At 37.6% G+C, this 23,329-nt stretch overlaps 1 protein-coding gene across 1 annotated transcript in view; it reads left to right on the forward strand.

The window, feature by feature from the left end:
• Positions 1 to 1,687: 1,687 nt before the first annotated feature.
• MIB1 (mindbomb E3 ubiquitin protein ligase 1) overlaps positions 1,688 to 23,329 on the forward strand; it is a 48,245-nt gene continuing 26,603 nt past the window's right edge. Inside the window, exons 1-12 of the mRNA XM_015820768.1 lie at positions 1,688 to 1,963; positions 4,913 to 5,084; positions 5,265 to 5,394; positions 6,675 to 6,779; positions 9,255 to 9,321; positions 10,942 to 11,146; positions 14,292 to 14,475; positions 15,568 to 15,712; positions 18,305 to 18,438; positions 20,585 to 20,692; positions 21,698 to 21,895; positions 23,162 to 23,313. Of these exons, the coding sequence (XP_015676254.1) occupies positions 1,735 to 1,963; positions 4,913 to 5,084; positions 5,265 to 5,394; positions 6,675 to 6,779; positions 9,255 to 9,321; positions 10,942 to 11,146; positions 14,292 to 14,475; positions 15,568 to 15,712; positions 18,305 to 18,438; positions 20,585 to 20,692; positions 21,698 to 21,895; positions 23,162 to 23,313 (1,829 nt within the window). The 5' untranslated portion in view covers positions 1,688 to 1,734. The remainder of the gene's footprint in view (positions 1,964 to 4,912; positions 5,085 to 5,264; positions 5,395 to 6,674; positions 6,780 to 9,254; positions 9,322 to 10,941; positions 11,147 to 14,291; positions 14,476 to 15,567; positions 15,713 to 18,304; positions 18,439 to 20,584; positions 20,693 to 21,697; positions 21,896 to 23,161; positions 23,314 to 23,329) is intronic.

Below are 23,329 nucleotides of genomic sequence, written 5' to 3' on the forward strand. Positions count from 1 at the left end.
CGACTGAATAGTTACTAATTAACTGTACATTTTATTCAATTTAACATTTTAATTTAGCAGTTCATAGCTGCTAGTCCACCATAGACATGTCATAATGTGTACTGTTTATGAAGCTGCATGTCTTTTGCTTTTGCTGAAAGTTGTATTTTTAAAAAATACTGCCTTAAAATGTTTTTCAAATGTTGCTAATAAAGAGTACTGAAAAGAGTTATAAGCTATATCTATAATATTTGGTTTTCTGTGGCTATAAAGATGTTCATAACATCTCAATCATGAGAGGTGCAAACCATTTCATGACACTAAAAATAATGTGCTTGAAAGTTACAGAATAGTGAAAAACCAATTAACTATTAAAAAAAGATTGACAACAGCTAATGCTAGTGCAAAGCAAAAAGGAGGAGAAAAAGTTGTAGTAACATCTTCCTAGCCTCAAAATGTTAAAGGGATGGTGAATGAATAAAAGCCAGATTTGCCAATTGGGAAAAATAATGTCAAGACTAAAATGTTAAAGTATAGACACATCACATTGACAGATACGCTTGTCAAACTATGGTTTCCCCACTTGTAACAAAGTTATGAAAGATCACATTAAAACCCCCAATGCTTTTGAATTGTTGGAAGAAGGTTGCTGAGAATACCTTGGACAGAAAGAAAAACTAATATTAGATGAAATAAAATCTGATTTTTTCCTGAAGTACTCATCAGCTAAAGCTAAGGCATTCTAAACACAACGTGAGAAGGCTAGACTCATGGGAGAAAACATTAAATCGAAGAAGCAGCCAAGAGAAGGCAAGGTAATTTAGTGTCAGACAATCCTGAGATAATACATAGCCAGCTGCTCACAAAGTCTTGACCGAACGATTTTACAGTGTTTCTCAACCTTGACAATTTTAAGGCATGTGGACTTCAACTCCCAGAATTCCACAGCCAGCATTGCTGGCTGTGGAATTCTGGGAGTTGAAGTCCACATGCCTTAAAATTGTCAAGGTTGAGAAACACTGAGTTACAAGAACTGTATTGAAAGGAACGCCGGCAGAAAAGCTGCTCCGAGCAATAGCGAGAGTGTTATTGCCCTCCAGTTGTCCTTGCTCTTGTTGCCGGCCTGCTTCATCAGGCTCTTCTTAGGCTGGAGAGCTTTCAGGTGCAGCCACATTTCGCACAGCCCCCCACCCATTGCAAATCCAGAAGTTCGGCCCTAGGCGATGCAATACACTTCTCGTTTCCCTAGAGGTCCCTAAGGAGTCTTTCCTTTCTTTGTTCTGAATGGGGCCCTTCCCTTCTCCGGCTGCAGGATCGGAACATGCGCAGGAGAGCCCCGTGTCCTACCTCCACTACCAGGGCCGGGATGGCGATACCGCCGTAGTGCCCGGATGTAGCAGCCGAAGCGTCAGGTTCGCCCCCCTCCCCTTTCGAACCTGCATAAAGCGCGGCCAGCTTCTCCGGGTTGGGCGACACCATTGGGGAGGCGGGAGGGGGGAAGGCTATACATCGCGAACGCTGCGCTCCGCTGGCGGAGGCCGCATCCCATCCACCCCGCTGGAGGAGACCGGCCGGCCGGTCGGTCGGTCTGTCGGCTGGCTGGCTGGCTTCGCTTCTCAGGTCTTTGTTGTTCCGGCGTTTCGGGAAAGGCATTCCTGCGGCTTCGGCGACTCCGGTTTTCCCGTTATCGGCGTCAGCGACTCTCCCGGCCTCGTCGTTGCACCGCCAGGGACGCCCTCGGCGAGTTAAGCAACAATGAGCAACTCGAGGAACAACCGAGTGATGGTGGAGGGCGTCGGAGCTCGGGTCGTGAGAGGGCCCGACTGGAAGTGGGGGAAGCAGGATGGCGGCGAGGGCCATGTGGGCACCGTGCGCAGTTTCGAAAGCCCCGAGGAGGTGGTGGTGGTCTGGGACAACGGCACGGCCGCCAATTACCGCTGCTCGGGAGCCTATGACCTGCGCATCCTCGACAGCGCGCCGACAGGTGAGAAGGGAAGCGGGAGAGACGGGGCTCTTCCCGAGGCCGGGCTGGGGGTGGGGGGGAGAAGTGTGTGGGTTTGGACCCTCTTGAAAACCACTGAGTCTCCCTGCCGCCGCCGGCGCGACTGCCGGCGCCGTCGGGACACCGCTCTTGAGTTTCCCAAGACCGGGTGAGGGTTGTTGGCGACTCTCAGACAAGGCCTTGTTTGTCCGCAGGGCTCCTAATCATGGTGAAGGAACTCCCTGCTAAGAGGGGGGTTGGAACGGGGAAGCCCCTGGCAAAAGTTGCACGGGGACGTAAGAGCTCAGTCATCGGCACAGAAAATGTCGAAAGATCAAAACATAATAGGAAAGAGGTGTGGTATAGTGAAATTGACCCAGTGTGTCAATTGAAAATGCAGGTTATTACTGGTGATGAGAGCATCCCCCTCCTCCTGCCTACAACTAATAGGAGTAAATCCTACAGGTCTAGGTTTGCCTTTGGAGGTTAATTTCTATGTAAGAAGTTCAATTGGAACGTCTTTCTTCGTAAGATGTGGAGTTTTGCACCCCAGTTTAATAGAAAAACACCTTTATTTTATGGGACACGCAAACCTTTAGGGTGTATGATTGGGGCTGCAACTTTGGCTTGGATAAATATAAAAAAGATTTTCAGAAGCAGTACTGCAAATTGACTTTCCTCTTGCAATATATATAGTCATGCTCTTTTTCAAGAGACAATTTCAGCATCCTTTTTAAAAGAGTATAGTATTGGAGTTAAATATTGGGAGGGTTCTTTTTTGTCTTTGTAAAAGGTCATTATGTCACTCTGTGAGTTACTCATTGTTGGTTACTCATTTTTTAAAATAGTTTTTGATCCAAGTTTGGAAAGTTTTATCCCAATGCTTGATACATTTAGTCTTGGAGAAGATGTCCATTGTAACATATTCAACAACAGGGAAATACATTTATAATTACATTGCTATTTTACAATAGTGAGGAAATGTGGATTGTTAATGGCCTTATTTTTTTCCAATTATGTGAAAAACATTTCTTAGAAATAAGTAGTCACTGAATTAATGACAGTTATATTTTATTTATTCAATTCCAATAGCTGCCCATCTAAATGACTTTAGGCAGCTTACAATTAAAAAATATGCAATTATAACAACGTTAACCTTTTAAAACAAAAATAAAAAATGAAATAAAAAATATTTATCCAAAATAAATATGCATTCTAGCAGAGATACTTGACCAGTTAACAATAAAGCCAGGAAATGGGACACTTAGCACATTCAGTACCCCAGGCTCAGAAACACAGATTTTTAGAGCTTTATGAAAGGCTAATAGGGTTGGGGCCATTCTAATCTCTGAGTTGAATATCCTCTGATATTCCCACAAATCGGGCTACTGCAGAAAATGGCCATCTTCTAGTCCCTACCAGCCCAACACTTTTTGGCTGACAGGATCTGCAGCATGCCTAATCTGCTAGATCGAGTTGGACAAGTAGAGATTCTTGGAACCCGGTCCCAAGCCATGTAGGGCTTTAAAGGTGTCAACCAGCACCATGAATTGCACCTGGAAAAAATACCACTAAAAGTGTACCAGTAGTAGTGGTGTTACATGTGCCATAAATCTGGCACCATTTACCACATACGCAGTCGTATTCTGTACCACTTCTATACCAGTTTCCGAATGCTCTTCAGGGTGAGCCCCATGTAGAGCATGTTTCAGTAGCCTACACAATGAACAGAGCATTCCAGTCCAGGAATTGGTGTAGTTGGCGCACACCCCCCCCCCCTGAAAGTGTGCAAAAGCTCTCTTAGCCATGGCTGCCATCTGCCGTGTGAACAGGAGCTATGAGTCTAGGTCCAGGAGGACCCCCAGATTGCACAATAGGTCTGTCGGGGGGGGGGGTAGTGCAGCCCTATCCAGAAATAAGGATGGAAGAACCTGTATGTGCCTTTTTTATTGTTAAACAATTACCTATTAAAGGCAGCTTCATTTTTTATGATTAAGAGATAATCCTTGACTTACAACCATTCAAAGTTACAACAGCACTGAAAAAGTGACCTAACGCTTATGAACATTATAGCATCCCTGTGGTCATGTGATCAAAATTCAGATGCTTGGCAATTGGACATGTATTTCTGATGGTTGCAATGTACTGGGGTAATGTGATCACCTTTGTGATCTGACAAGCAAAGATAATGAAGTCAGATTCACTTGATCATTTTTGTAACTTAACAACTGTAGTGATTCACTTAAACAGTGGCAAGAGAGGCTGTAAAAGGGCAAAATTCACTTAACTGTGTGGCTTAGCAATGGAAATTTGGGGCTCAATTGTGGTTGTAAGTCAAGGACTGCTTGTACCTGATCAAATATTATTTCCTTGATCAATTATATAGCTTTTATAAACACATTTTGATTCATTGATCAAATACATACTTTTTAATGGTACTGTCTTTTTAAGTATAAATGACTATTATTAATACTCAATAGAAAATATAGAAGCTGGTGAGTATCTGTGATTTCATTTTTATGTTAGGGTCAGTGTTTTAAGCAATTAGTTTCAGATGAATCCAGGTTTATTTTAGAATAAATGAGAATCTCCATATATGTCTAGAATTATGTTATGAAATCCAGTCATTTTAATATCATTGTAATGATGATACTGAAGTTCTGTCAGTTCTAGTATCTGAAGAGTAGTGAATTTGCCTATCTGGCAGATTGGATTGTTTTTAATATGTAGTTATAGACCCAGTACCTTATATGAATTCATATTTGAACATTTGACATAATTAGTACCTGAAGCTATTATGTGATTAAATTGAATAATGTGGGCATTATAGGGTGAGGTTTGAAAAGTAATTGAAATTATAATAATGTACTCAATGCCTAGACTCCAGTATATGTTTTTGTGTTTGCTTTCATATGTTCTGTTTAAAATACTATGTTAGTTGTATATTTACAGGTATTAAACATGATGGGACTATGTGCGATACTTGTCGCCAGCAACCAATAATTGGTATTCGATGGAAATGTGCGGAATGTACAAATTATGATTTATGCACAGTATGTTATCATGGGGATAAACATCACCTAAGACATCGTTTTTACAGAATAACCACACCTGGAAGTGAAAGGTAATAAATATGTTTTATTTTAAAACTATAATATTTAGAAAAATTCCTGCATCTAAAATGTTCATTAAACTGAAATGTACTGTTTTAAGTTAAAGCAAGTTTTAGATGTTGTCAAACATTTTTTAACAACTTATTTTTGATTGGACATCTCTTTAACCTATCATCAATATTAAATTTTAGGGTATTACTGGAATCTCGCCGTAAATCAAAGAAAATTACTGCAAGAGGAATCTTTACAGGTGCCAGGGTGGTACGAGGAGTTGATTGGCAATGGGAAGATCAGGATGGTGGCAATGGACGCAGGGGCAAAGTAAGATTTCATAGTACCGTTAAGCTTTCTTTACTATGGACAGTTCATTGGACTAGTTGCAGGATATATGTATGATGTGTTCCTACCAGTGAAGGCTTCAGTTACAAATGAGTATTTGATCTCTCTTTGGATTTCTTTGTTCTCTGTGCCCTTAAAAAAATAAATATTGATACTGACTCATCCTGATGTGACTCACTGACCTAATGCAGTAATACTGTAGTATACTGAGGTGATGATAGTAATATTATTTGGTGAACAGGTAATAAAAATTCATAATGAGTATGATAAAAATAGACTATAGTATATTTCTAAGAGGTGTTTTATGGCAGAAAATGTGCTTGTCCATCTCAATTGCATCTGAACAATGACAACCCGTAATACTTCTTTCTTGGTAAAGAGCCTAATCAATCTTTCTCAGAGAGCCTAATGACATAATATTGAATGGATTTCTTGAATATTATGGTTGGGTTCATTTATCTTTGACTATGTAGTGTAAATTTTTATCTAATACTTTTTAACTTATGAGCAGACTACTTGAAAAAACATGACCTCCCAAAAATATACTCTCCTTGTTATTAAGTTTTGAGTGGGGCTTCATTACCTAAGTCATATACTATAAATAATACATAACACTAATAAAAATATTGCTGCCTTAAAAAGAAGCAATAGTGATAACTGCTTTTAAAAAATAAGAGTAGACATACTGAACATTGCTGATCACACTTTGGCCTTGCAACACATAGGTGGTTGTGGGTAAAAATTGCAGTCTTGTTTTTTTGGTTACAAGATAGAAATTTATGTAGTTAGCCTGACGGATGACTGTTAGGGAATAAAGAGTGTATTCCTTCTTTTTTGTTTTTGATTACTATAGTGTTTGCTAATTATAACCATAATATTATTCTAATAGCTTGCCAGACAAGACTTGGGGCACCATGTTTAAGTGATTTGGATCCTTTCTAAATGACCCAATACAAGGAATTGATGTGGAAAATGGGAGGGATGTCACTGTTGGTCTTTGCCTGCTGGTCTTTGGAGAAATCCATTGGTCCCTCATATTTTTAAACATCGGTGCAAAGGCATAGAATATTTTTTAACTGCTGCTTTAATAGTTTTTTTTATAGTTGTGTTCCTTGTTCTTTTTTTTTATTAGCAGGTTTTTTTTAAATGTAGCCAATTCACTGTTTTTAGAAAAACAACATAAGCATTTTTGCTGATTGTGAGATTGATTATGATTTTTATTTTTTTTATTTTTGGTAAAATATTTTTTTTTATTTTGCTAGGTAACTGAAATCCAAGATTGGAGTGCATCAAGTCCACACAGTGCAGCATATGTTTTATGGGACAATGGAGCAAAAAACCTTTACAGAGTTGGCTTTGAGGGCATGGTAAGAAGTAAAACAATACAAAGAACCAAAGTATTTCATGATGAAGTAATAAAAATGGCCTGTGCTTGCTATTTTCTTTTGTGTTGTCCTTCTGTCAGTTTGCATGCTGTTAGGCGCTTCATTGTTCCTACAGCTATAGGGATAACTAATGCATATGCATAAGTCTGATTTCAGACTAATTTTTAAGCTGGCTTCTGTCTCTGTATCCATAGTATTTCCTGTTTCAAATATGGTAGGTGACATTTCTAAAAAATAAAGTTAATATCTTTAATAGTAGAGATTGCTGTAAAACAGTTCTGTGTTTATTTCCATCCTTTAGGTAGTCAAATATTTGGAGTCATGAAATAATGCATTATGGACATTATTTTTTTGCTTAAGTAATTTTGGTTTCAGTGATGCTATAGAATAATTGCTACAGCTAACGTTTTCTTTTGTTCATTTCACATGTCCACGTGCGTTTGTTTTAAACAGCTAACTTATTTCTGCAAATATTACGTAACATGAATATAATTGGTACAGATGTATGGTTTCTGGACATTTTCTAGCATTAGTAAAATTACTCATTTCTTATGAAAATTGCTTTTATTGCAGTTTGTTGTCTTTATACAAACTGATATCCTAATCAAGATGCAAGATCCTCCCATTTTCTGTTTGGTAATAAAATAGTGTGATGCAAATGTTAGGAGAAGTGTACTTTGTTCAAAATTATGGATTAGTATAAATAAGCTTTTCTCTCGATCATGTTAGTCTTGCAACACAAACAGAGCATAATCAACCAAGGTGCTTCATTGATTTTAAAATTACTTTTTGAAAAGCTCTACTTTCAAAATTCATGATGTTGCATGTTCAAACATAACTATAGTTTACTTGTTAAAAATAGCTTAGTGAGTTCCATACATGTACATGCTTTCCTCCCATGCTTTGATTCTTTTTCTTTGCTCCTGTTACCAAATTGCAGGGTGTGAGTGTGCAAATGTAGAGATTCTGTCTGGGATGGTATACTTATGAATTTTTGAAGTATTATTCAGAGGAGAAAACATTATTCTTTGCATCTTCCAGTTTACGTTTTGGGGACTTTTTTCTCTTGATGAAAAAGAAATACAGAGTTCTTTGTAGCAACATATGGTTGGAATATACATCCACCTGTCCCTTTGTTTGTTCCCTGAGTGTCAGTTGATACGATTAAAACTCGGTTTTCTTCCTGTTTGCTTCCTATTTTAGTATATATGCCTTGAATGACCTTTGTCCAATAGGAATTGCTTCAGAGATAGAACCAGATGTCTGCTATTTGGATTAGGCATGGCAAGAACAATTAGGCAAGAGAAACTTAGAATTTTGCTAGGTATATTATGGAATTTTTGCTAGGTATATTACGGTAGCTGGAGGTACTCTTTAGAGTATGTATGTATGTGTATGTACAGTATGTATGTATGTATGTATGTATTTGCCACCATCTGCCCTACAAGGTGACCTGTATATACACTGTAAGCTTGCAAGATTGTATTATTTTATGCATTTTATTTGACTTTGCAAACACACACGTTCCCAAATGTTTAGGGAAATTGTGATTATCACTGATTTTATAAGAGATGAACGTGCCTAAGTTAGACAAGGCTTTCTATTTCTTGAATGTGGACAGAGAAGGAACTTGGTATGATTAAAATGAGAAAGAAATGAAACTTTTGATAATCATATCCATACTAACCAAGGATTTTAAGGATCCTGAATTATAATTGCAATGCTTGAATATTAATTTAAAATGATCCTTTTCCAAATAGTTTGTACAGATTTACTACAGAGTAAATGGCCGAATTTCCTAATCCAGTGATGGCGAACCTTTTAGAGACCGAGTGCCCAAACTGCAACCCAAAACCCACTTATGCATCGTTGGGTGCCGGGTGGGTGTGGCCCATTGGCTGGGCGCGGCTGAGGTGGTAACGGCAGACTGGTGGGACTAAAAAGTTCAATCAATCAATTCCAACTTTGCAAGATTTTTTTCCCCGCGAGAAGTTGAAATTGACTGATTGATTGAACCTTTTTTTTTTGCACACGGTGGTGGAGGCCTAAAGCGGAAAGGTTTTATAAAACCTGTGCCATAGGTTCGCCACCACTGTCCTAATCTTTTCTTTCAAATAGGGCAAAGGTAGTGCAGTTATGCTACAATTCCTTATACATTTATTGGTAATAAGCTCCACTTAAAATAATCAGGCTTACACCTGAGGAAACATAGTTTTTTCAGTCTCCAGAGTTATAATGGCGAAGTATGAATGCCCACTTAAAACCAGAGTCTATTTACTAGATAGTGTCCACAGTTTAGAATACTCTTAACATCTATAGTGAAGTATCAATCTGTTATGAATTAGTGAAAGCTTTCAAAGTACCGTGTATCAAGTCATAACATTATCTCACACAATCTTATGATGCGTTTATTGGTTCAGAGTTAAGTTCTCTGTATGATTTTTTTGTTTCTTCTAGTCAGACCTTAAATGTGTCCAGGATTCAAAAGGAGGATCCTTCTATCGAGACCATTGTCCTGTGCTTGGTAAGTTAGAACAGGGCTTTTCAACCAGTGGTACGGGTACCACCTGGCAGGTGGTACGTGACCATCCTAGAAAAGTGGTAGCGGGGGAGGGGAATGAGCTGAACCGGTGGCAGCACCGCACAAGCCTGAGCGAGAGATGGCTGGAGCTGCAGGGCTGTCAGGGCTCAGCGGAAGCGCCAGATCAGTGCCGCTTTCCAGCTGATCGGCACTTCTTTGGGCTCAGTGGAAGTGCCAGGATCAGTGCTAGGCTCCAGCTGGAGATCGGTGCTGATCCTGGTGCTTCTGCTGAGCCCTGAAGAAGCACCAATCAGCTGGAAAGCAGCACTGATCCTGGCACTTCCGCTGAGCCCAGAAGAAGTGCCGATCAGCTGGAATGTTGCAGCATCTCCAGGGTCTTGTGATTTACATTCAGATGCTTGGCAACTGATTCATATTTATCACGATCACAGTGTCCCAGGGTCACGTGAAGTGACCAAAACCTGCTGCAACCACCCAGCAGATGGGTGGAACAAAAACCAAACACTCCCCCACCCCACCCCCACTGCCAATCCTCAACAGAAATGCTCACAATAATGAAAACCTTGGACTGGAGGAAGAGCGCCGCTGGGTGGGCAGGCAGGTGTCTTGCTCGGCTGTGGCTTGGGGGGCACTTTTTCAGTCCCATTGTAACTTCAAACAGTCACTAAGTAAACTGTTGTAAGTCGAGGACTACCTGTACTTTATCACTTTTTTCTTTTTTTTTTGGTCATCAAGTTTTTGACACCTTGCTAGGCGACTGGTGGTACTCGGATATTGCCATATCCTAAAAGTGGTACAATGGGTGAAAAAGTTGAAAAGCCCTGAGTTAGAAGATACAGAATTCTGATACTTAGTGTATAAAACTAAAGGGACATATGTGTGGGCAATTTAATAGATGATTGATGACATTAATGACAGTGGTTTTAGGAAAAATGCCTGCTTACGTAAGGAACCATAATTCTTCAAGGTAAATGCAATAAGTATTGTTTATTGGGATTCACAAATACAGTGATCACTGGACAGGAATGCAAAAGAGCAAGGTTGCAAGGTCTCTGAAACGATATACAAGAATTAGAAAGGCAATGTATCATAACTTATATAGCCAGAATCTAACATCTGATAAGAATTTCTATTTCTTTAAAGTGGTTCCAAGTCTGCCCTTTCTACTGATGTTGGTACCACCTAACATACAGTGTCCGTTATTATGCCAATATATTGATTTCTTTCATACCAAGGAAAAGAGAAGAACCTGATTATCTGCATCCTTCCCCTCCAGGTCATCAGGCAGTTTGTCGTCTTTCATTGTAGAATTCAGAATCCTTTACAGCAATCATGTATGCAAAGATAGAACATTATGTGCCCCCAGAGAACATTTTATTTAATATTTATCGTATTTTTGTAGAGTATAATTGCATAAGTTTGTTAAATGAAGTGGTAATACTATTTCCTTTCACTATTAGTTATGTAATGCTGCTATGTTTCTACATTACTGGGATTAGATTGCTAAAATAGCAATGTATCCTTTTATATGATTATGAATTATGTGTTTGTTTATGGATCCAATTTCCAAAACATGCATTCTCCTTATATTCTTAACTTTAGGAGAACAGAATGGCAATCGAAATCCTGGTGGTTTACAGATTGGTGATCTAGTGAACATTGATCTTGACTTAGAAATTGTTCAGTCATTGCAACATGGTCATGGAGGATGGACTGATGGGATGTTTGAAACCTTAACAACTACTGGCACGGTTTGTGGAATAGATGAAGATCATGACATTGTTGTACAATATCCAAGTGGGAATAGGTATATTAATTTATTTTTTATAAAGCAAATCATGCGTTTAATTAGTATTTTATATTTACTGTTGTGTCATGCAAGATCTCTAAATAAGAATGGAAATGCTAATTCATATTGATGAAATGACTTCCAGATAAATGCCATGGGCAACAGTAAAAGTGCTGACATTTGGCTAGCTTTGCTTTATATTCATTGTCCTGTATGGTATTATGAGGAAATCATTCCACCAATTAATAGCAGCTTAAAAAATCTATAGTCTGTGAGTAATCTGCATTACTTTTTGTTATAAACACATCAAAATACTATAACAAATAAGAATGTGACACATTCGTTGTTCATTTCTTTTGATACGTTTCCATGCACATATCCTATAATTCAAATAGAATTCTCAGGAATATAATAATTAATATAGCACAGAAATATCTTTTTAGATTCTCCACTCTGCATTTTGTGTCATTTACCCATTTCTTGTGTCTTGCAACAGAACTATAACTATCAATAGCATGTTCATTAGTTTTGCTTTATATATACAATAAGACAGTGGTGGGATTCAGCCAGTTCGCACCAATTCGGCAGAACCAGTAGCTAATTTTTTGTTGCCTAGGCCCAGAATGGACTTCCGGAAGCGGCATCCACACAAAGAACCGGTTGTTCATATATTTGAATCCCACCATTGCAATAAGGATTATTTTTATTTTTGTAAAACTTTGTACGTTTGCTGTTTATCTTAGCTGGAGAAGCATCTATTTAAAACATTTAGTTTATGACAAAGTAAAGTAAGGTTGGTTTTAGTCAAGAGCATTACTTAAACTAACAGTTCCAATTGGAATAGTATTTTCATCCCTTTCCAAATATTTTTTGTAAAGAAAACTACCCAACTCCCAAATTGTCTTTGTTTAGGAATATTAGATCTACTTCTGTTTCCTGCTACAGTCTAACAATGCTGATAGCTTGAGCCTGAAAATCTGTGCAGTTTCTTAACTTGTAGGCATTAGGTACACAAAGACTTTTCAGAATATTGTCAGAAGCAGTATTCTTAACTTTTTGTACAGTTAATTCTCCTCCCTCTAGCCATAAACAAGTATTTGTTGGGATCATACTACATAGAACAAGCAAACATTTTTCTAGACCCTTAGACAGTTTTTACTTAGGGTACTTAAATATCAGATTTATGACTACATTCTTAAAAATTAATATATGAGCAGTTTTTAATTTCAAATATAAGACTAAATTAAAAGGCATGCTGAATCAGATCAAAGCTTATCCAGCATTGTGTTTTCTATAGTGGCCAAATAGATGCCTGTGTGTTGTCTTATGCCGTTAAATTAAATAATTACTTCATTGTTGTATTTTTCCTTAATTTTTTTCCCCCATTTAGCTTTAAAGGATGACCCTGGTTTCCAGTATTGTGAGAAAAAGTATTTTTTTTCTTTCTGACTTTCTTCACAACATATTACAGTAATTTGTTTAATTCCCACATTTCCAATGTTTCATCAAAGGGAAGATGGTTTAGTATCGTGGTCATGACGTTGGAAGGAGCCATTTAGATCCTTGATTCCAATCTCCTGCTTCATGCAGAAATCCAAATTAATCTACTTCTGCCACAAGGCTCTCTTGCTTCTGTTTAAACGTATCCAGTGAAGAAAAGCCTATCACCCATCTGTTCAATTAGTCAAATTGCTCTCATTCAAAAAAAAAATTGCTTTGACCTTTCTTTTCTGTGTACTTTGTGTACCATTTGATATTGGCAGTCACATATTTTAAAATCTTTTTTCTTAATTATTAGATGAGATATGCAAAATGTTTTCAGTAGGGACACCTTTTTGAGTTTAGACAATTGTTTCAGGTTTAAAACAATTCACTCTGAACTCATACAACTTTACCAGAAATGTTCCAAACTGAAACAGAGTAAGCTTAAAACGGCTCTGGTAAGGTCAACACAGATTGGTAAGATTTCTTTTTAAGTTGAAAAAGACTACATCGAATTCTGAAAATACCTCTAATACTTAACATGGCCACACGTTGAGTCAGTGTTCTCTTACCTGTGTTTTACAGCTTAAAATTCCTTTGCCAGTCAGTCATTACAATCTAAGATGCTATTTCATGTCTGTGTACATTTGTATATAAAATTATGATACTGTTTTTCCTTCTAGTTTATATTGAACTATATTTGCAATTTTAATTTCCATTCTCCAAGTTTGAAATACACTTAGACTTTGTTATTCAAGCCTTTGAGCTAAATTAGGTCAAGAAACAGACATCAGAGGGATTTCAGGAATGCTACTTTATTGTTATGGGTTATAATAACAGAATCAGAAAAGTCTTTCAGCCCTACTTTATACCAAACAAAATTAAGGCAGGATTATTCTAAGCTTCTTTGATGTTTTCCTCTTTCCCAGGACTGAGTTGATATATTTCCTCCCATAATGGTTCGTTCCTTTACCAAGTCTAGCTCTACATTCTTTTACACGTTTGCTACTGTTGCTGCTTATTGTTGTTGTTGTTAGCTTGGTATTTATTATTGTCAACTACTAACTGATAATTGAGAAACAAATTATTTTCAGCTCAAGTATAGTACAAGCACATTTTTGCAACATCAGTTCTATTTCTTTCATCCATCCATCAGTCTGTTTATTCCTAAATTGTGCTCTCTGAAACAACCAGCATCTTGTAAAACATTTTCTTTTGTCCATGACTATTAAATTTCTTTTAGTAAAGCTATAAAAAGTTTTTGAAAGTTCAGATATCTCTCAGTTTTATCCGTCAGTTTGCCCTAACTGCATAGTTAATAGTGCTTTGGAAGATTTATAAGACCTACCTTTTGAGAACTATCGCATTCTTCTTTAATAAGATTTGTTCTATTACCTATTTGATATTCACCAGTGTATCAGCTGGTCTATTCAGAATAAGCCTTAAATTAACTGGCTTGTAAACTACTGGATTGTCTTTAGATTACTTGATTAAAAAAAATATCCTTGATTATTCTCACTGCAGTTAATAATCTGTATCCTAAAAGCATTATTATAATATTTCAAAATCAAGCATCTTTTGCAAATGGGGAGCAAAACTGAGCAACGGTGAACTATGCAGTTATGCTCGCATAAAACTATAAAATCACTTGCCATAATAATATGTTATTTTTACTTTTTAGATGGACCTTTAACCCTGCTGTTCTTACTAAAGCCAATGTTGTCCGAAGTGGAGATGGTGTGCAAGGTGCTGAAGGTGGTGCTTCACAATTTCAAGTGGGTGATCTTGTCCAAGTTTGTTATGACTTAGAAAGAATTAAGTTGCTTCAAAGGGGACATGGTGAATGGGCTGAAGCAATGCTTCCTGTAAGTTTATATAAATATATTTGTTGTTTTGTAATTTGAAATTAAAATGTGCATAAGTTTATTTCAGGACTGAAATCCTTCAGTGAATGACAGTGAAACTTTAGAAAATTATGTAAATTATTTCCATTGGAGATAGGTTTCTCTTTCTGGGTAAATCCTATTGATAATCAGGTATAAGGAATCAAAAGGGAGGAAATGATTTTCTGCTTGGATAGTTTATTCCAGCAGTTACCATTATGACAAAAGTAAGCAATAGTAATAAACTTGGAATGAAGTTTGATGGAAAAAATTAAGTCTACCTAGTTTTTAAGCATTGTTGAGTATTGAATATGAATATTATTGAATATGAATTACAGGTAGTCCTCAGTTTGCAACCATTCATTTAGTGAGTGCTCGAAGTTACAACGATACTGAAAAAAGTGACTTATGACAGTTTTTACACATACAACCATTGTAATATTCCCATGTTCATCTGATCAAAATTTGGATGCTTGGCAACTGGTTCATATTTATAATGGTTTGCTGTGCCCCAGCAGCATGTGATCACTTTTGCAACCTTCTGACAAGAAAAGTCAATGTGGCTTCCCCACATTCACTTAACAACCATGTTACTAATTTAACAACTGTAATGATTCACTTAACAGATGTGGCAAGAAAGGTTGTAAAATGGGACAAAATTCACTTAACCAATGTCACACTTAGCAACATAAATTTGGGGCTCAATTGTGGTCATAGGTTGAGGACTATCTGTATAACATTCTTTCTCTCAATTATATCTTGTTTTATCTTCTAGGATTAGACATTTGTACAATCTTAAAAATAAATTTCTAGTATCTTAAAAATGTGAAAATCATCCGTAGTAGATCACTTAGCTAAAATGAGTTGGACTATTTGATTGCTGAATTTATTGAAAAATAATACAAATATTTTACTGAAATTATAATAGAAATGAGTTTATTTTTTTAGATAGTAATGATTGATCTGCAGTTATTCATTATTAGGTCAACATTCACAAAGCTTTATTGGAATATAGAATAAGGTGTGCATATAAAATGGTGATGTTATAAATAATATTAGATTTCTTTAATCTAGACCCTAGGTAAAGTTGGAAGGGTCCAGCAGATCTACTCGGATAGTGACTTAAAAGTAGAGGTTTGTGGAACGTCTTGGACATATAATCCCGCTGCTGTGTCAAAGGTAGCATCAGCAGGATCAGCCATAAGCAATGCATCTGGTGGTAAGTTAGAAGCTAACAAATACTACAGAAATTGAAATTTTGAAGTCTGTGTTGCTTAGTTTTAAAATTTTGTTGCTGTCTTTTAACAACACTTTCATTTAGAATAGTTCTAAAATACACAGTGCAACTTACTCTTGAATGTTTTTGTTAGATACATGAATTGTGATTTTATTTATTTATTTAATCAATTTACATGACCTCCTGACTCATAAATTGCAGCCTTGGTCAACTAACATATGGAACAAGAGGAACCAATGAACATAAAAACCACAAAACCACAGCACAGTACAACGCATTTGAGGCTAATTGCAGTATGTTCTCATTCCAAAAGCAGTTATCTGAAGGGCTTGTCTCCCGATCTTCAGAGAAAAAAACTATTTTTACAGAAGGGCGACACATGCTGTCTTCTGTTCTTTTGGCTCCATCAATTTTTATTCAACAACTTTATTCCTATTTGTAGTTGTTCAAATGATAAAATATTTTAGTTGGATTAGTCCTATCTTTTGTTTGCTACTTTCATTTTTATTCCTCACAGATTTCTGTAACTTTACTACCCCCACTCCCCTAGCAATATTATATTATGGTTTGTTGCACAGTTAGCCAGATGTTCAGACTGGATTTGGCTTTTTTATCCATCTATTGAGTACTTCCCAAGGACTGTGATAAGCAAATACTAATGTGTGATATAACGTGTTAGAGGTATTGTCACAGGTTGTAAGCTATTCTGAATAAAGCTGCCTTTTGCAATTGACTGATGGTGAATTTGTCAATGCTGATGATGTTCAAGTGGTGCTCCAGTTGTTTTAGAATTGCATTCAAGGTGTCTGTTACTATTGGTACTGCCTTTGCTTTCTTTGCCATAGTTGTTCCATTTCTAATTGCAGGTCTTTGTATTTTGTTATCTTCTCCAGTTCTTCTATTCTGCTGTCTCCAGATACTGCTATGTCCACTACCCAGACTTTTTTTGTCTTTCTTACCGGCAGTTGTTAAGTCTGGGGTGTTATGTGATAGGTGTATGTCTGTTTGAATTCTAATGTCGCAAAGCAATTTAGCTTCATTTTCTATGCCTTTTGTCTTTTATGGTCCCACCAGTTCTTGCTTGCCTGCAAATGGTATTTCTTACAGATCTTCCAATGAATCATTGTTGCTACTTTGTTATGTCATTGTTTGTAGTCAGTCTGTGCAGTCTTCTTATAATAGGTAACCAGGTGATCCATTGTTTCTTCAGCTTCTTTGCAGAGTTGGCACTTGCTGTCTTCTCAGTTCTGGCTTTGTACACATTTGTTCTTAAGACTTGGTCTCAGGCAGCAAAATTGGCTTCTCTGTCTCTTTCTTCAACTATTCTGCTCTTAGCCATTGCCAGGTGTTGTTATTATCTGCTTTGCCTGCTATTTTTTTTAATGAACTGGCTATGTAAATGCTTTATCTTCCCATGTCTTTTTTCTGTTTATTTGGTCTTTCTTGTAGTTTGGTTTCTCTAGTATTCATAAGCCTTCCTGGTATAACTTCAGTGCATCTTTCTTTCAGAAATTCTTCCAATGCCCTTTTTTTCTTCTTCAACAACCTAATGTATTTGCAAGATCCCATGGTCCCCTATTTTGCTTGGTAAATAGAATCTGGCAATATCGCTACAAAGATGAAGGGCGTGATTCATTGTCATTATTTTTTTGGTCTTCTTATCCAGGGCCTTTAGTTCTCCTTGAGTCCAGTCCACTATTCCAGTTGTGTATCTAATGACCGGAATTGCCCAGGTGTTAATTGCCTTGATAGTATTTCCTCCACTGAATTTGTACTTTGGATCTTCTTCACTCTCTTGATGTATTCACCTATAATCTTTTTCTGGACTTAGTATGCTTGATGGTGTCAGCTTGAAGGATGCACAGATATTTGTAATAATCATCTTCATCCAGACTCTTTGTGTTATTTCCACAGGGCATCTTGGTTCCTTCAGTTTTCACTACTTTTTGCCATTTTAATGGTGAGCATAGCACATTTGTCAAGTCCAAACTCCATTGCAATATCATGGGTAGTATGGACAGTCTTGAGAAGCTGTTCTATTTATTATGGTTCATCAGCCAGATGTTTAGACTGGATTTTGCATTTTTGTCACAAGATGTAAGCTATTCCAAGTAAAACTGCTTTTGCAATTGACTGAAGGTGAATTTGTCAATGCCGATGGTGTTCAAGTGGTGCTCCAGTTGTTTTGGGATAGCACCAAGGAATCTATTATTTTTGGTACGATCCTTACTTTCTATTGCCACAGTTCTATTGCAAGTTTTTCTATTTTGTTATCTTTTGTTATCATTTCCTGTAACAGGAAGAACTTTCTAACCTTCATTACTTAGCAGATGATAAATAACATTTAAGCTTGCACTTGGTAGACTCATGGATATCTGTTCCACCATAATATTTCCATTGTTGGAAATGCTAGTATGCAGTCACGATCTAGGCAAGTAGCAAATGTTAAAGCAATTTTAAATACTATTGCAATATTGATCAAGTTTGTTACATGTATATTATTTAAGTAAAAATAGTTTGTTCAAATGCAACACTACACCTGGTAGTATTAATTGTTTCATTTAATATTCTCAGAGAGATTGTCCCAGTTGCTGAAGAAATTATTTGAAACTCAGGAATCTGGGGATCTTAATGAGGAGCTGGTTAAAGCAGCTGCTAATGGAGATGTAGCAAAAGTGGAAGATTTGCTTAAAAGACCTGATGTAGATGTGAGTATTTAATTATATTATTCCTGATAAGAGAAATTAAGAGTTTCTGATCAATAATTAGAGGTTCTTGGAAAGATAAGACATTATTTAATCAAAATAAAGGTAGACTTTTCTTTCACAATCTTTACTATTGCAAATAGGAAGTTAATTATGCTTAAACATAGGAAAACCTACCTACTTTAACATTTGGTTCATTGCTTTTTGAATGCATTGTTTTGCTTCAAATGGTTCAAAAATATGCCTCTTAAGATGTTTACATTATAATGTTCTCTAAATAATTATTTTGAAGTGACATAAAGTTTGGAAAAACAAGTAATTAATCCATTCTTCTCAAATTGCCCTCAAGTTGCCCCCCAGATAATTTTTTCCAATTCAGTTTTTTAAAACTAATATTTTAATAATGTATTCGTATCCTGCCTTTCTTTCATAGTTATGGCAGCATGCATACATCTAAAATAATAGATCTAAGACAGGGGTGTCAAACTCAATTTCATTGAGGGCCGCATCAGCATTATTGTTGCCCTCAAAGGGCCAGGTGGGCATGGCTGCATGAGCGTGGCCAGCTTGACTTGGCCGGCTCGACATCACTCACATCTAGGGATAACTGTGGTTGACCAGGCAAGGCTGGGAGGAGGGATCTGGAGGTCTCCAGCATAGGAAGGCGAGACCAGGGCGAGCACCAAAGCATCATCCAACACAGGCGCCTTGCTGCCCCCAAGGAGAGTGAGCATAGCAGTAGCAGCCTCGAGGTAAGCATGGCTGGATGCCTCCTCAAAGAAACGGGGCTGGGCTGGGTTGCTATGTCCTGGGAGCTTGTGGGCCAGGCTGGGCGCTTGCCCTTCACTGCCCAGGGTTCTGGGCAGCCCGGGGGACTGTCAACACTAACTGGGTGCCCCGATCCTCCTCCAGGTGGGTCTGCGCCCAGTTTCCTCTTTGCTTGGGTTGTGGTGTTTTGTCGGCCCTATGCCCCAGAGTTCAGGATGCCGCCCTTCACGGGGTGGCTTGCGTGTCATCGGGCACTCGGCCATTCCAGGCTGCAGATCCGCGTCTGGTATGAGTGCCGCATTCCCCTCTCCAACCGTATTACGTGGCAGAGAGGTCAACCCGGAGCCGGCTCCTGCCAACGCTCAAGTCCTGCACTTCCATCTCTGCCTGGCCCATGGGAAAGAAATGGAAAGAGAAGGGAAGGGAGGGAAAGGGAAAGGAGGAGAGAGATGAGAATGGGAGGGAGGAAGGAAGGAGAGAAGGAAAGGGAGAAAGGTGAGAAGAAGGACACCAAAGTGGCTCTCACTGCCCAGAAATGGTATCTATTTGCCTGGGTCTGAAATGGAATGCAAAAACTGGGTGATTTGGAAAACTCCCCATTTGCAGAGTGAACAGATTAATTTAGCTGGGCTTTAACTCTCTTGCCTTCCATCACTTCTCACAACCCTTGGTAACTTTCTCATTGAATTCTCTGGTAATTCAGGTACATGATTTTTAAAATTCTGCCTATTTCTTTGAATCGAACCAGCGTCCACAACACAGTGGAAATCTGTTAATTATATGTCCACCCACTTGTCTCCAGTTCAAAATATTAATTTGAAGCAGAGGTGGGGTCACGGTGCAGGCAGCAGAGGGAAACTACTGAGCCCGGCCCTCGAGCTCCCCAGGCACCGAGACACAGCAGTTCAGTCCAGCCCAGCTCCGCTTCCCCAAGGGGGTGCCCAGCTATGCTTACCTCATCCTTGAGACTGCTGCTGCAAAAGGCGAAGCGGGGAGGCGAGGCCGGGTGGGGCTAATGAGCTGCAGCTGCTGCCGGGCAGCACCAGCCGCCACACGCTTATCACTTCCTGTGCATGCCCCAGGCTGGGGTGGGGACTGGCCCCTCACTGTTTGCAAGGGCAGCCCCGCGGGCCAGATCTAACCACATTGCGGGCTGGATCTGGCTCGCGGGCCTGATTTAAGTTATGGTTCCTCCTTTATTATATTTAATAAATTAAGTTTGGAAAGACAATTGAGCAGATCTCTAAAGACACTTTTACAATGTAAGTATATTGTCTATTTTAACTGTTTCTTCATGACATTAGACTGTTATTAATGAGCATGGCTATATTCTTAATGTCTCATTTTAAACTTCTTTGATCTGATTAACAATATATTTCAGGTGAATGGACAATGTGCTGGACACACTGCTATGCAAGCTGCAAGTCAAAATGGACATGTTGACATTTTGAAATTACTTCTGAAACAGAATGTGGATGTAGAAGCAGAGGTATCTGAAAGCTTAAATGTTTAACTTAGTGCTTAGTAAAATACATTTGTCATATATTAAATATATGTATTATATTTTAAAATATTAGTTAAATATTTTAAAACATGAAATTGCCTAATGTCATGGATTATTGTTTGTAAGATAACAATGTTTCTTTTATTGCTGGTTATGTAATTATTTTTCTAGCTTGTTGAATGGGTCCCTTTCATTTGATTTACCTTTGGTAATAGCCAATGGTCTTATTTTAGGGTTATTTAAGGATTTCATACTTTTAAAAAGAAAATCATTCACTTGTGTAAAATAAAGTCAGGACAATAAAATGCAGGTATACTCACTCAACTAGTTAACCAATTAACTATGATTAATTGAACCAATTTTGCTGAATTGAGATTAATAGATATTTTCCTAAGAAGGAGAAGAAACTTGGAATTGACAGATTCTACTACTGCTGTACCATAGTTCTTTGCACTAGAAATTGAGTTATTGATTAGGCTGAAGATTGCATCCAGGAAGTATCAGAAACTATTAACACAACAGTTTATAAATAAAGTTCCTCTCTTATAAACATCTGGCTATGACTTGTAACTAATAGTTAAAAGCAAAATAAGTTGCTAGGAGCTATGGTGATGCAGTGGTTAGAATGCAGTATTGCAGCCTAATTCTGCCCTCTGCCAGGAGTTCAATCCTGACTGGCTCAAGGTTGACTCAGCCTTCCATCCTTCCGAGGTTGGTAAAATGATGACCCAGATTGTTGGGGGCAATATGCTGACACCGCAAACCGCTTACAGAGTACAGTACTATGAAGCGGTATATAAGTCTAAGTGCTATTGCTATTGCTATTTTATATGTTAATTCTGTCTCAATGTGAAGTAGAACTATACACACACATCATCTACTATTGATGCTTGATGTCATTGCATCCTTTTATTAACTATAAACAATTTAAAAACCTCCCATTAAATTGTAGAACAAAAACATTATGCAGCTTGAATTTTAATTATTTAGGACAAAGATGGAGACAGGGCTGTTCATCATGCAGCCTTTGGTGATGAAGGAGCTGTGATAGAAGTTTTACATAGAGGCAGTGCAGATCTCAATGCTCGCAATAAGCGTAGACAGACACCACTTCATATTGCTGTGAATAAAGGTCATCTCCAAGTTGTGAAGACATTACTGGACTTTGGTTGCCATCCTAGTCTCCAGGTAATTTAACTTGCTTTAATTTAACTTTAAGTTATAATTTGGAGTGTAATATCAGAACATGGTAATGTTCAGCTTTCCATCCTTCCTTTCAGGATATATGGAAACGTCAAATATATTGAAGGTGATAGTAGATTGGATGTGATGTGGATGAATAAACTAAGAGCAGTGCTTTTGGTTTCTATAAAATCTGAGGAACAATTATCTTCTAAATGGAAATGTATGCCATTGTAAACAGGAATTATTTTATGGGCCTTTAGTTTTGTGAAATTGTTGGCTTGTTACTGTTATACCTGCCTTTGCTACCATCCAGCATGGTGATGACTATTAATATAGATGTTTGTCAAAAGGGACTGGAGAAATTCATAAAAGATCAGTCTGTCAGTAGTGACTTGGCTGTTCATTACCTCCTGAAATATGGACAGCATATCTCAAATAAAAGTTGCCAGGGATTAACAGGTATTGTCCACGTCTATGAATTTCCCAAATTCATATGATAGGCCATTATGTGATACAGAAAGCTCGACTACATGTGCTGTTGGCTAAATTCAGCAAAGTTCTTATTACATTCTTACATCAGGATATTACTTTTTAATTGAACTTTGCTGGGTTTTCTTTTAGATAGATGAGAGGAGACAGTCTTTTAGTAATTTTATTTAATTAAAATGTCTGGTTCTATAGAAACGTATTGTGTTATATGTTAAATTTGATTTTTTTACATTGTTTTATTGAGATACTAAAGTGGCATTTTTCTTTCTAATCTAAAAGGTAGCATGAAATGAACTTTCTCTGAAACTGCTTTCAAGACATTTTCTGTTTTCTTATTGCATCGATAGATCATACCCAGGAATATTTTCTGTAGGTGTTCTGTCTGATAGTTTCTGTGCTTGATGCTCCCTCTACAGTTTATGGCCTGAAACAATAACCTTGCCCCTTCTATTGGGATCATTTGCCAGAAATATGCTTCATCAGTATCCCATATCAACCTTAGCTTATATAGTCAGTGAGAAAAGATATATTAAATCACTTTGCTTTGGGGTAAGCAGTATAGAATGGATGCCTTTCATGGTATAAGGCACCTTAACATTTATACAGAGGATGTTATTTTGTTGTGTTAATTTAAGAAGTCAATTCAAAATTATACAGATTTATTCTGTCCAAACACTAATACATTTTTTTCATATCTAACTATTTTCTTCTTGAAGTTTGATGGGTATTTAGGGAGGGAGATAAAGAAATTGATATAAATTGACCAATATTTATTTTTAGGATTCTGAGGGTGATACACCTCTTCATGATGCAATAAGTAAAAAGCGTGATGATATTTTAGCAGTCCTCCTGGAAGCTGGAGCAGATGTTACTATTACAAATAACAATGGATTTAATGCTCTTCATCATGCTGCATTAAGGGGAAATCCAAGGTATTGTAAAAGTTTA

The sequence above is a fragment of the Protobothrops mucrosquamatus genome, unplaced genomic scaffold (genome assembly GCF_001527695.2).
Source record: "Protobothrops mucrosquamatus isolate PMUCROS unplaced genomic scaffold, P.Mucros_1.0 scaffold_11, whole genome shotgun sequence".
Classification (NCBI taxonomy): domain Eukaryota; kingdom Metazoa; phylum Chordata; class Lepidosauria; order Squamata; family Viperidae; genus Protobothrops; species Protobothrops mucrosquamatus.